The sequence below is a fragment of the Erinaceus europaeus genome, chromosome 12, assembly GCF_950295315.1.
Source record: "Erinaceus europaeus chromosome 12, mEriEur2.1, whole genome shotgun sequence".
Classification (NCBI taxonomy): domain Eukaryota; kingdom Metazoa; phylum Chordata; class Mammalia; order Eulipotyphla; family Erinaceidae; genus Erinaceus; species Erinaceus europaeus.
In genome coordinates this window covers 90,082,245-90,095,669 of record NC_080173.1, presented here as the reverse complement: position 1 = coordinate 90,095,669, position 13,425 = coordinate 90,082,245, and the positions used below count along the sequence as shown (strand labels likewise).

Genomic DNA, 13,425 nt, shown 5'->3' with positions numbered 1-13,425 from the left:
TGGGGAGGGGATGGGATATGGAGATTAGGTGGTGGGAATTGTGTGGAATTGTACCCCCTATCCTATGATTTTGTTAATGTCTCCTTTCTTAAATAAATTTTTAAAAATGGTGATTTCACCATTTATAGCCCATCTTGGATGGAACTTGAAGAAATTATGTTAAGTGAAATAAGTCAGAAACAGAAGGATGAATATGGGATGATCTCACTCTCAGGCAGAAGTTGAAAAACAAGGTCAGAAGAGAAAACACTAAGCAGAACTTGGACTGGAGTTGGTGGATTGCACCAAAGTCGAAGACTCTGGGGTGTTTGGTGGAAAAGAGTCCAGGTCCTGGGAAAGGATGACAGAGGACCTAGTAGAGGTTGTATTGTTATGTGGAAAACTGAGAAATGGTATGCATGTACAAACTATTGTATTTACTGTTAACTGTAAAACATTAATCCCCCAATAAAGAAATTTAAAAAAAACTACAACAACAATAAAACAACAAGGGCAACAAAAGGGAAAATAAATAATAAAAAAATAAAAAAGAGAAGAAGCAGAAAGGAGAACAGTGATCTTCTGGTCATCGGGTCAGCCTCTAATTGAACTGGGGTAAGTAACTGCATTTTATACATTTATAATTTGAAAAGAAAAAGCAGCCTAAGATGAGGCTGTGCTCCATGTTCCCAGTGCCCATGACTGCTTATACTGATGACATATACCCAGCTAGACTAGCTGTCTATATGCAAAGTCACATCATTAGCATGGGTGCACAGGGGACCCAACATTCTGTTATATCTGAGTTGTGCCCTATTCCCATGATAACTATCCACAGATCTGAGGACACGCCAGTCACTGAGGGCATTTCCCCTGCATGGTCAGCGCAGGCCAGAAGTAGAGCAAAAGGGTCTGTCACCTGTCACCTCAAAGGTTAAACAGCAGTGAATGGACTGATCTGGTATAAGATGAGGAGGTGAAGGGGAGAAAAGGGTATGCATCAAAAGCTACAATGGAAATGGCAGTAGGAGATGGCACTGAGAACAAATCCAGATGTCAATTATTAATACTCTCAATGATCCCAATGAAAGACGTTAAGGTATGCTTAAGATTTGGTTTCTTGATTTCTTACTTACACATTCTATCTCGATACTCCCCCCCCTTTTTTTTCCATCCCCTATCAAAGTCCAAGTCTAGCTTCAAATTTTCTATTTCTCTCTATCAGGAACAATTTTTTTCTGTTCCTAACAGCAGAAGAATTTCTCTTTCATCATGATATTTAATACATCTCACTGAAGTCTCGTGGTTGTGTTTTTCTATCCTTGGATCATGTCTGTTAGTCTGTCTCCCTTTCTCCTGCTCGATGGCCACTGGTTCATGAACTTCTTACAGGGAGAACCTCACTCAATTATAATTGTATCACCAGTATCTAGCACACACCTATTGGAGAATAGTGTGGTATCAATGTTTCTTTAAATTGAAATGAGCAGAAGTAACTGAAGACTCATCCTCATAATTTCATGGTTTTCCCCACCCGCCATTGCCTCTTCCTAGTATATTCCCTTTCTCTATTCCAAATTTCCCTTTTCCTAGTTTCCTAGCTCCCTAGTTTGCTAGTTCCCTTTTGTTTTTCTAGTTTCCTAGTTTTCTAGTTTCCTAGTTCCCCTTTGCCTCTTCCTAGTACATTCCCTTTCTCTATTCCAAATTTTCCCTTTTTCCTCTATTCCAAATTCCCTTTCTCTATTCCAAATTTTAAGGAGAGAAACCTGATTCTAGGGGGTGGAATAAAGCTCACCTAGTAGAGTGAATACTTTATTATGCACAGTGACCTGCATCTGAGTCCCTGGCAACCATTTGGAAGCATCCGTACATGGGGAGATTCATTAGTAGTAAAGTAGTGCTGTGGTATTTATCCTCTGTCTCTGGCTTCTAGTTCTCATTCCTTTTCTCTATCACTCTCTATCTAATATATATATACATAACAAACAAACAAAAATCCTTGCAGAACAGTAGAGGATCGAGGTGTGACGATCCAGTGAAAAATCAAGAAAAGAAATACGATTCTAAATCCTTCTTAGATACCACTCCTGTTGTCCCAATAGTAAACTTGACCATAGTTTCTCAGATAAGTTTTAGAGTAAGTATACACTTTATTTCATTATCACCACTGCTTTCCCTACCTAGTTTAATCAAAAAATATCAAATTTCAAAGTGTTAAAAAGGCCAATTGATTAAAATAAAATTTGAGTACAATACCGATGAGAAGAAAAAGAAAAAAAAAACATGCACTCACATCCTGGTCCAAAAAACAGTATAAACCTTAACTTGAATAATTAGGGGAAATATACAGATTTGAGTGTAGGTTGTATTTCTATTTGCACAAGGGCTCACTAGTGTTGTAGTTTTTAGAACTATTATAATGGTGAAAGAATGGAGAAGTTCAAAGCAATGGTTTTGTGGAAATGGTCAGTTGTTGCATTTTCTTCATCATGTTTTTCAGGAACAGTTGATCTGAATAAGAGTTCAAATTATCAGGCTCGGACAAAGATTACTAAAGTCAGGGACCCCTTGGAACATACCTAAGATAGGCTTCCTAGCTTCTTCCCACCCAAAGACCCCGAATTTCATCTGCTCTATTCCTACCTTTGGGTTCCTGTTTATTAAAAACAGTCTGTCCTGCTTTATGTCTTACCACTTTTCAGCCATCAATTTGCAGATGCTACTATGATGCCATCCTAACTACCCTGAGCAGACGACCTCACCAATGGGTCTCAGAACCTCACCTCTCCAGAGCCCTACCCCACTTGGGAAAGACAGAAACAGGCTGGGGATATAGATCAACCAGCCAACGTCCATGTCCAGTGCAGAAGCAATTAAAAAAAACAGAGCTTTCACCTTCTGCACCCAATAATGATCCTGGGTCCATAGTCCCAGAGGGATAAAGAATAGGGAAGCTTCCAATGGAGGAGATAGGACATGGAACTCTGGTGGTGGGAACTGTATGGAATTGTACCCGTTATAATGTTGTTAATCATTATTAAATCACTAATAATTTTTTTTTAAAAAATAAACAAAGACTGTGGACATTTTGGGGGCAGGAGTAATAACTTACTAGGTAGGGCACAGGCCTTGCCATGTGTGTAGTTCATGATGGAGACCCAACACCATTTGGGAGGTCCTATGGGCTCACAGGAATTTATGATGCTATAGTGTCTTGCCTTCTCTGTCTTGCCTTCTCTCTGTCTCTTTCTCATTCTCTATTTGAATAGAAAGACAACCCAAGTGGTCCAGGAGATGGTGCAGTGGATAAAGCAGTGGAGTCTCAAGCATGAGGTCCCAAGTTCAATCCCTAGCAGCACATGTACCAGACTAATGTCTGATTCTCATCCTCTCTCTCTCTCTCTCCTCTCCTTTCTCATTAATAAATAAATAAAATCTTTAAAAATATAAAAGCAACCCAAACCACCAGAACAATGACATCATGAAAGCATAAAATGTATGCTGCCCAAGCTGTTTAAAAAATAAATAAATGAGAAAGATCAAATAAATTAGTTGTGTCTTTGGCAACTTCTTTCCAACCAGGACTTAATAATTTCATAAAATTCTAACAGAACCATGAGTACATAAGGATCACATGATTAATCTAAATACCTATAAAAGCTTCCTACTAGTTCTTCCGGTCAATGAAGGGTTCGCCACCATGTTGGACTCATCATTTTCCTCTAGTCTTTCAATCCTTGGATGACTTGCTCCTGTGGGGAACAAGGGGTCTGAGGTGAAGGAGTGGACTCACCTCTACCATGTGCAGTCGTCCTAGGAAATCATCCAGTCGCACAAAGACCAAGGAAGACTGAAAATCCCAATTCTTTACTTCATGGCTCTCTTTGAAATATGTATGGAGCTTCTCTCTTCTGTCCTGAAACACCTGCTTGAAAAAACTCAAAGTATCCACGACCACGTGCAGTTTTCTCTGACTTTCTTCTACCTCACTTCTCAGGAGATCTTCTGGGCTGAGGTAATTTGAGGCCTGCAGAGAAAAGAGATTAGTGTCACTCATCCTGGTTCTGAATATAGACCATTCCATCACTTTGAGAAAGAACAAGATAACTGGAATTGAAAAATTACTCAAATGTTTTTTTTCCCCACAGGTGAACCAGGTTCAAGCTAAGAAGCCAGTGATAGGCTCAGGTTTGGGTAAGTAACCCATCCAAGATGAAGATACATGATAACACTTTGACTGGGCCAGCTGGGCCTGATATTCTTTTTGTTTGTTTGTTTGTTTATTCCCTTTTGTTGCCCTTGTTGTTTTATTGTTGTAGTTATTCTTGTTGTCGTTGTTGATGGATAGGACAGAGAGAAATGGAGAGAGGAGGGGGAAGACAGAGCGGGGAGAGAAAGACAGACACCTGCAGACCTGCCCCACCGCCTGTGAAGCGACTCCCCTGTAGGTGGGGAGCCGAGGACTCCAACCGGGATCCTTAATGCTGGTCCCTGAGCTTTGCGCGCTACGTGCACTTAACCCACTGCACTACCGCCCAACTCCCTGAGGCAGATATTCTAACCCCACATGTTCTTTAGTGATCTACTGGCTTTATTTTGTTGTTGTTTTTATTGCCACCAGAGTTATCACTGGGGCTTGGTTTCTGCACGATGAATCCACTACTTCCAGCCGCCATTTTTTTTCTCTCTCTCTCATTTGACAGGACAGAGAGAAACTGAAAGAGGAGGGGGAGATAGAGAGGGAGAATTAAAGATAAACATGCATAGATTGTGAAGCTTCCCCCAGCAGATAGGGGCTCGGGGCCTGAACCCAGGACCTTGCTCATGGTAACATATGCATTCAATCAGAGTTGCCACCACCTAGTCCCATTGACTTTCTGTAGTAAAAATAATTTGAAGGAAAGGACATTTTGAAATAGAATCATTTATCTGTATCTGTCTTGAATTTGACTCCACGAGAGAGGTATCCACACTACCACATGAAGGGACAGAAATAATGAAGTGCTAGTGCCAGCATCAAAGACCTTACTGTAGGCCACAGCCAAAGCTACACTTACCCTGGACTTTGAAGGTTTTTATAACACTTTGTTTTTTGTAATTTTATTTATTTTTAAATTTATTTAGTGAGGGATTAATGGTTTACAGTCAACAGTGAAATATAATAGTTTGTACATGTGTAACATTTCCCAGTTCTCCACATAACAATTCAACCCCCACTAGGTCCTCCTCCGCCATCATGTTCCAGGACCTGAACCCTTCCCTCCTGCACCCCAGAGTCTTTTACTTTGGTGCAATGCACCATTAAATACTTTCTAAGAAAAAAAAAAAATATATATATATGGATTTATGGAAGAATGCTTTTTTAAAGAGTGCAATAACCAGATTTCTGGTACTAAATTAGATGATCTTACGTGTTTCAATTCATTGCCTTGAAGGTTGGCCCACATTTTAAAATAATATATTAATTCAGCTGCCTCTGCCCACCTTGAGGGCTCATCCAAAAACTGACCACAAACCCGAAAGTCAAAGCAATCTGGAGCTTGCAATGTGCTCCACGGACGCTAGTGGTTAGTTGCTAGTTTAAATGTGTTCATTGTTTTCTCAAGGTCATAGATGCCTAGAAGGAAAAGAAGCCAACTTGGGTTGGGAGGGGGGGATAAAAACTACTCAAACCACATTAAGTGCTCTAGTTCTGCTTACAGACTTATTGGTTGAGGTTTATGCTGTTTTGGTTATCGCCACGGGAATATATAAGGAAGGAGAACACGGAAGTGTGTATCACAAGTAGCTACTTTTCGGTGGTTCACAGGCATGAGCAGGGCACGATGTACGTTTTGACAGTGAAGTGAATGGTCCCCGCTGGAGTCACACGAGTCACCGAGTTACACTTTCATTAATGCAGGTCGTCTTCTCTTTACCATGGCACACGGGGGTGAGGGAGGGATGAGTCATAAAGTGCCACGGACCACTACAGCAGATGAGCAGCAGAAGAGTCAGGAGTCTTGAAGGCAACCTCCCTGGTGGGTCAGGAGTCGGCGCAATGGAGAACAGATAGACACCACACTCTATTGGAGGGTGAATCTGGACTCATTTTAATAGTGAAACTGCTTTAGCTTTTATACTTTTCCAGGTTACATTCAGGTTTCCTAAACAACCAGCTCATAAGGAAGTAGGAATAAGCATCATAGTCTTGTGGCTTTGGCAGACTACATGTTACTCCCCTTTTACTGTAAAGAATGGTACAATGTTTAGTATCGCCCTGTTCTCAGGGGAGGTCATACCCAGAATTGTTTTAGACTTTTGCTGAGGGCTATTTCTATCATTAATCTTCTATGGGGGGGCACACGGATCTTTGCCTAGTCGTGGACCACTGCTCATCTAGGTCTGGTACAGTTTAACTATTAATATTTCTTTGTTTCAATACGTCAACTTGTACCTGGGAGGCCTCAATCTCTGTATTCTTTCTTTGAGGGGCAGGTAATAACATGACTTCTTTTGTCCATCTGTGCTGACCCACCTTCCCCACTTTCATAATGTAACTTTCAAATTTGCCCCTGTGTAAGGGAGAGGGGGTGCTTCTGACTCTCCATTCCCACCAGGCACTGCCAAAGCACTATTAATCAATTGTGACACTATAATTATTTGTAGCAATAACGAGGGGAGAATGCCTCAACCCATTCTTGTCCTTCCTGCCCAGCTTCCTTGAAGTCTGAATGCAGGTCCAGAGGAGATGACCCTGTCAGGATCCCTGGCGTTCGTGATGGGGCGCCGCAATAAAGTAGGTCACTTCATCCCTAGGAGGTCATGCCCAAGGAAACACCCCCCCCCCCAGGACAAGCTGCTGGGCAGCCTTGGGCAAGCTCACCTGCAGGATAAGAAGGTTGCAGATCTCCTGAAGCAGCACAGTGAGCCGTCCTGGGCAGCGATAGGGGCTGCAAGTGGCCCAGATCAAACAGACCACATGGAGCAGAGGTCGCAGCCTGGGCTTTACTTCCGGGAATTCCATTCCCTCGATGGTTTCTAAGTGGCGGTGCAGTGGCATCAAGTGGGTGTGGATGTCCTGTGCCTCTTTCAGAGCTGCAAGGAATTGAAGACGGTCACCTTCCTTTGCTCAGGGCTCAGACCCAGTGATGAGTCCTCGTGCCAGGGATCTACAGAGGGAAGGCTGATCTTTCTTCCCAAACTGAAATAAGAGAGAAGACTGGTGCCCTCAAACTTTATAGCTTTTGTGCAGACATGACTGGACCTGGTTCTATTAGGTGGATAAAGCCCTGCATTCATCCTCAAGGAAACTCAAAATATGCACAAGTTATTAAACAGTTTCACTGTGCCAGGCATTATTCTACTCACCAGACTAGGCCATCTCATAGAAAATGCAGTGATGGGAGCTTTGCTAGCCCCATTGCATAAGTGAAGCAATGAAATTCTAAATTACCTTGCCTGGGGTCTTCCTATGAACTGGCTCACCCTTCTCAATGAAGCAAAAGCATCACTGTCCGGATGAGGTGTGGAGCTCACCACACATAAGGGTTGGTGATACATACATTTACACTTTCTATTTTCTATTCCAAGTGGAGATGTGAGAAGCAGCCAAAGATTTGAGTTTTTGAAAATCAATTGTCATGGTAAATTGACTGGTGTATATTTTTATTTATTTATTTTTTAGATAGAGATGAGAGAATAGAGAGACCGAGGGAAAGGGAAAGAGACCACGGCACTGGAACTTTTCTTCAGTGCATTGGGGGGTTAGGTCTGAACCTAGATCGCACATGTGGAGAAGCAGTGTACTGTCCAAGTGAGCCATTTCACTGGTCCCAGAGCAGTGATTTTTAAATGGAGGTCCTGATGGGAAATATCCAAACCACCACGTGGGCTGATGGATGTTGAAATCCAACAGACATTCTGCTGAGTGCATCTGCCAATTTTGATGTGTCCTGAAGAAAAGACCTGAGAACATGTTAAGGGGGTTTCCCCTTATGGTACCATTCAGAGCCCTAAGTTTTAGTCATGTGTACATATATCTGCTTCATATTTATTGTATCACATTTGACTCACAGTAATACTTGGTGAATACTTTTACCTATACTATACTTTTATACTTTTTTAAATAGACTCCTGTTTTTTTTTATAGTTGTTGTAGTTATTATTATTGTCGTTACTGATGTCATTATTGTTGAAGAGGACAGAGAAAAGTGGAGAGAGGAGGGAAAGATAGATACCTGCAGACCTGACTCACTGCTTTTGAAGTGACCCCTCTGCAGGTGGGGAGCCAGGGTGGGGCTCCAACCGGGATCCTCATGCCGGTCCTTGCGCTTTGTGCCATGTGCGCTTAACCCTCTGTGCTACCGCCTAACGCCCAATTCCTGTTTTAATGTAAATAAAATAATATGAAATAAAACTTTTTAATCACTACTTGAAACAGAGAACTGTTATCACCTGACAAAAGCAGACTTCTTTAACACATTTTAAATGCATCTGTGCATACTTTTTTTTTTTTTTTTTTTTACAAATCTCTCAACAAAGCAATAAACTGTGGTCTCAAGAGAGACCATACTCCATGCCAGCTTTCTATGCTCACTAGTAGCTTTGTGTTATAATTTTAGGGCTCAAAGGCTAGCCAGTTCCTGTCTGTTATATAGCAAATATCAGAAACTCTAGTGCTGAGAATTGCATCCTTTTGGTTAAGTGTCTTCTAATCCTACAAAGACAAAAAAAAATTGATGTGCTCTAGACACAGACACAAGACAAATAAACTTTGACTCGTTTTATATTTTGAAATGTCATAGGAGTCTGTACTTAAATTAAAAATTATAAGAGGGCTGGGGTGGTGGCACACCTGATTGAGCACAAGTGTTATAATGCACAAGGTCCTGGGTTCAAGCCCCCATCCCCACCTGCAGGAGAAAAGCTTCAAAAAGTGGTGAAGCAGTGCTGCAGGTGTCTCCCTGTCTCTCTCCCTGTCTCCCTCCCCACTTCCCTTCAATTTCTGGCTGCTTGTATCAAATAAATAAAGATAATAAAAAATAAAAATAAAAATTTTTTAAAAGAAAATGTTTTTTTAAAAAGAATTATAATAAAGAAGAACACGTTTAAAATCACTGCTTGTATTAACTTAAATCATGTAAAATTAGGGGCCAGGTGGTGATGAACCTGGTTGAGGACACATGTTACAATGTGCAAGGACCCAGGTTCAAGGCCCTGGTCCCCACCCACAGGCGGAAAGCTTTGCAAGCAGTGAAGCAAGGCTGCAGGTGTCTCCCTTTCTCTCTCCTTCTCTATATCCCCTTTCCCTCTCGATTTCTGGCTGTCTCCCTCCAGTAAATAAAGATATTTTTTAAAAAGATTTAAAAGAAAAAAAAATCATATAAAATTGCATATATCTTTAAAAGCATATTCTGACCTATCGTACTGAAGAGATAGGAGATTTGCTAGGAAGGAGGAGAAGAAGAATATATTCTGATAAGGGAAGAGGGAACCCTCAGAAAAAAAACTACCTACTTCTAATTACAGACTTTGCAATTTTGACAAGGGCCCATCTTGTCTGATGTTCAGATGGCCAGGAAATTGCAGTTCCATCTGACAGTGGGAACACAGAAAGCAAAACGGGGTGAGAAAAGGAATGGAGACTTCTCAAGAAGTCAGGAGCAGAAAGATTTGAATCTCAGAGGCGAAAAATACCAACATGCATTTGTATAGAGTAGTATAGTCTCAAAAAATACTTCTAGCTACATTAGCTCACCGTGGCCCAGGAAAGTAGGGAGAAAGTGTGTGTGTGTGTGTGTGTGTGTGTGTGTGTGTGCGCGCGTGCACGCTACCATAGTACATACACTAAAGTTCAGAGAGGTCATGTGCCTTTGTCAAGGTTATGAAGCAGAGGAAATGGGAAAACACTAAGCAGAACTTGAACTGGAGTTGGTGTATTGCACCAAAGTAAAAGTCTCTGGGGTGTGTGAGGGGGAGGAACATTCAGGTCCTGGAACATGATGGCAGAGGAGCACCTAGTAGGGGTTGCATTGTTTTGTGGAAATGTTATACATGTACAAACTATTATATTTTACTATTGACTGTAAACCATTAATCCCCCAATAAAGGAATTTTAAAAAAAATAATAATAGAGCAGAGGAAATGCAAACCAAGTATAGGATAGTTGTTTTCCTGTTTTTAAAAGTATCATGGCTATTGTACCAGAATGGAGAGTTATAAAGACTTGAAATGCTGGAACTCAGCAGAAGAATTGAACACTAAATTAAAAAAATAAATAAAGTTTAGTGTACTACTTATGAAAATTTCTTGCTGGGTCCTCACCTGCTACAATATCCCTGAACATGGCTTGGAAAGCTGGGAAATAGCTGCTCTGAAGCTTGTCCAGGAGTTCGGTCATACCCCTCACCTTTATTGTTCTCAGTTGATTGTAAATGTATTCCAGATCCTCAGACCTGCAATGTCAGGGGGAAGAGTCAGGAAATTCAAGTTACACTGGGATCTTCCATGCTAAAACAGACAAGAAGGAAAGGAAAAAAAAAGAGCCCTGACTCAAACTATTTCTACCGAGTCTGCTCTCCAGCCCAAATCGCTGGGGGCATCTGTTCACAGAAGAGTCTGAGCAATAGTTTGAATCAGGCACTCTGGGTTCAAGGGGCAGGAGGCAACAGCAGGAAACAGTGCTGTGACCATCTGTTGGCCTAAAAGTCTGGCAGCTGGAGGTCATTAGCTCTTGCAACAAGGTTTGGTGAGGTGAGAGAAGTCCTCTCAGAGCAAAACTGCCCGAGAATGGCCCAGCAGCAGGTCAATGGAACGGTCAGAAATCAAGCATGAAGGGAAAGCCACTAGCATGGTGACACACCCAAGGCTGAAGCCTTATAGGCAAGTTTGATCATGTGACAGGAATATTCCACTCAGTACAGGGGTCAGACATCTGCCTCAAACATCTGTCTATGTCATTCTGAGGAAAGAATTAATCAGTACAATGATAAACAAGAGCACTGAAATGGCAAGAATGAGCAGGACCAGGAACAGTAATTAGGTTTTTCGGGAATCCCCTTGACACTGAATGATGGATTTTCTACCCCTGCTAAGGATCAACCAGGACCTAGTTCTCAAGCCAACTTTCAAGCGCCCTCTCTCTTCATAGGAATTCTGTGCAAAGAGCTCTGACTAAGCAAGGAGAAACCAGTCAACAAGTAAAAGGGAAATATGAGGATCACTTAAGTTGACATGTATTTGAAAGAACCTTTGAAAAATATAACCTAAGAGATGAAAGTGAATCTGTAACTTAAGAAAAGTGTGTATGTATCTCCTTGTGTATAAAAAAAAATTATTGAGGGGTTTGGGCAGTAGTGCACCTAGTTAAGTGCACAAAGTACTAAGTGCAAAGACCCACACAAGGATCTGGGTTTGAAGCCTTGGATCCCCCCCTGAAGGGGGAAAAGCTTCACGAGTAGTGAAACAGGTCTGCAGGTGTCTTTCTTTCTCTGTCTCCCCCTCCTCTCTCAATTTCTCTCTGTCCTACCCAATAAAATGGAAAAAAAAAAAAGGCCACCAGGAACAGTGGATTCATAGTGTCATCACCTAGCCCCAACAATAATCTTGGAGGGGGAAAAATTGTATTAACTCCAATAAAGCTGTCCTGGGGATGATTAGAAATTAATTGAATAGAACACCAGACTTAATGACTAGCTAAGTCAGGTCAGTATCCTCAGTAAGATATTTACTCACCAGGTTTCAAACATGTACTTACCGGCTTTTCCAGAATTCCAACTCCACCTTAGGGGTTGGGTTCTCCCCTTTTATGAGTGGTTGGGAAGATTCTCTCTTGAGTACCACCTGAACTCGGTGACTCCATTGGATCACTGCAGACTCAATAGCATAGATGACTGACTTATCTGTGGAATCCAAGCTGTGAAAGATTAGAAATAACTTAATTGGAGGGGATGGGACATGGAACTCTGGTGGGGGAACTGTATGAAATTATACCTCTGTTATTTTACAATCTTGTTAATCATTATTAAATCACTATTTTTTTAAATGGAAAATCCCCAGACATTCTTAACTTCTGTTGTACCATATTGAGTTGTCTGCAAAGTCATAATGTATTTCTTTCTGTTGTTCTTTGCAAAAAATGTACTGTAACTTTTCCAACAACCCAATAGATTCTGGGCAGTCAATGAAGAGTATGATGAAGATCCTCTCTCCAGACAAAATTCTGATATATATTCAAGAGTCAGGGTTTTCCAGTATTCCGAAAAATCAATACTTCTAATTATATCTAGTCTTTCTTTCAGTGATGACTTCATTGAATAGGATGCATTTAGATGAATATCAAACCCTTGTTTGAATCCCACCAATGTCAGTAAGTTCCCTGTTGACAAAGCAACATTCCTTAGTAAGTAGATCAACTCTTTGGGGAGAGAGTTTCTATGTGGAATCTCATCTACTTCCCTGTTATTTCCTCACTTCTGTGTGAGTTCTGAACTATGAAGCAAGAGGACATAGGCTATTTCTTTCCCACAAGGTAAATTATTGGGCATCTGGTCACCACTGTGAATTTCACTTTGTCTACACCTTTCCAGTGAAGACTAGAATTCCTAAGTGGTCATTATCCTACAACGTTCTAAAAATAAACTGGGAATTTTGAGGGAAGAATATAAAAATCACAGGCAAAAAAAGAGAGAGAGAGAGAGAGAGGGAATTTTAGTTGTCTTTTTGCAAAGTGATAACTAAAAGCTATTCATGCTTTTAACTCAGGGCACAAATGGCAAATGAGAATTTAGCACATATTTTCATACCAGAAGCCTGCCTTCACTTAATTTAATTTAATTTAATTCATATTTGCCAAGCAGTGATATGGCACAAGTGATTATGGAAGGCTTTGAAGGGAGGATATATTCACCTCGCTGAAATATGATCCTGTTTTCTGGGAAATTATTAAATTTGAACAAAGGGATTACACACACACACACACACACACACACACACACACACACTGAAGGCTATTATGTTAAAATATAAAAAGGAGAATTAAAATTTATTTTGAAAATTGAATATTCTTATTAAACCAGAGTAACTTTTCCAGTTAACTGGGAAATTACTCCAAATTAGATATGTAGCAAAAACTCATTATAAAGTACATTTTCATCCTGGGTTTTAATTCTTATTCAGAGAAATTCACAGCCCCTTAAAACACAGCTATGGAGCTGTGAAGACAGCTTAGTGGTTGTACAAAAAATTTCATGCCTGAGGCTCTGAGGTCCAAGGTTCAGTTCCCAGCAATACCATATGCCAGAGCTGCACAGTACTCTGATAAAAAAATAAACACACACACACACACACACACACACACACACACACACGACAGTAATACATTCAGAAATTTCTGGCATTATACAGCAGCTTGAGCTCATATAAGAAGGTATATATTCACACAAAAGAATTTCTGGAGAATTTCAG

General features: G+C 40.9%; 1 protein-coding gene across 1 annotated transcript in view; it reads right to left on the bottom strand.

The window, feature by feature from the left end:
- Window positions 1–13,425, bottom strand: part of DNAH9 (dynein axonemal heavy chain 9) — a 340,864-nt gene that overhangs the window by 309,994 nt on the left and 17,445 nt on the right. The window contains exons 3-6 of the mRNA XM_007522773.3: window positions 11,717–11,875; window positions 10,285–10,415; window positions 6,845–7,056; window positions 3,773–4,006 (exon numbers count right to left, since the gene is read on the bottom strand). Coding sequence (XP_007522835.2) covers window positions 3,773–4,006; window positions 6,845–7,056; window positions 10,285–10,415; window positions 11,717–11,875 — 736 coding nt within the window. The remainder of the gene's footprint in view (window positions 1–3,772; window positions 4,007–6,844; window positions 7,057–10,284; window positions 10,416–11,716; window positions 11,876–13,425) is intronic.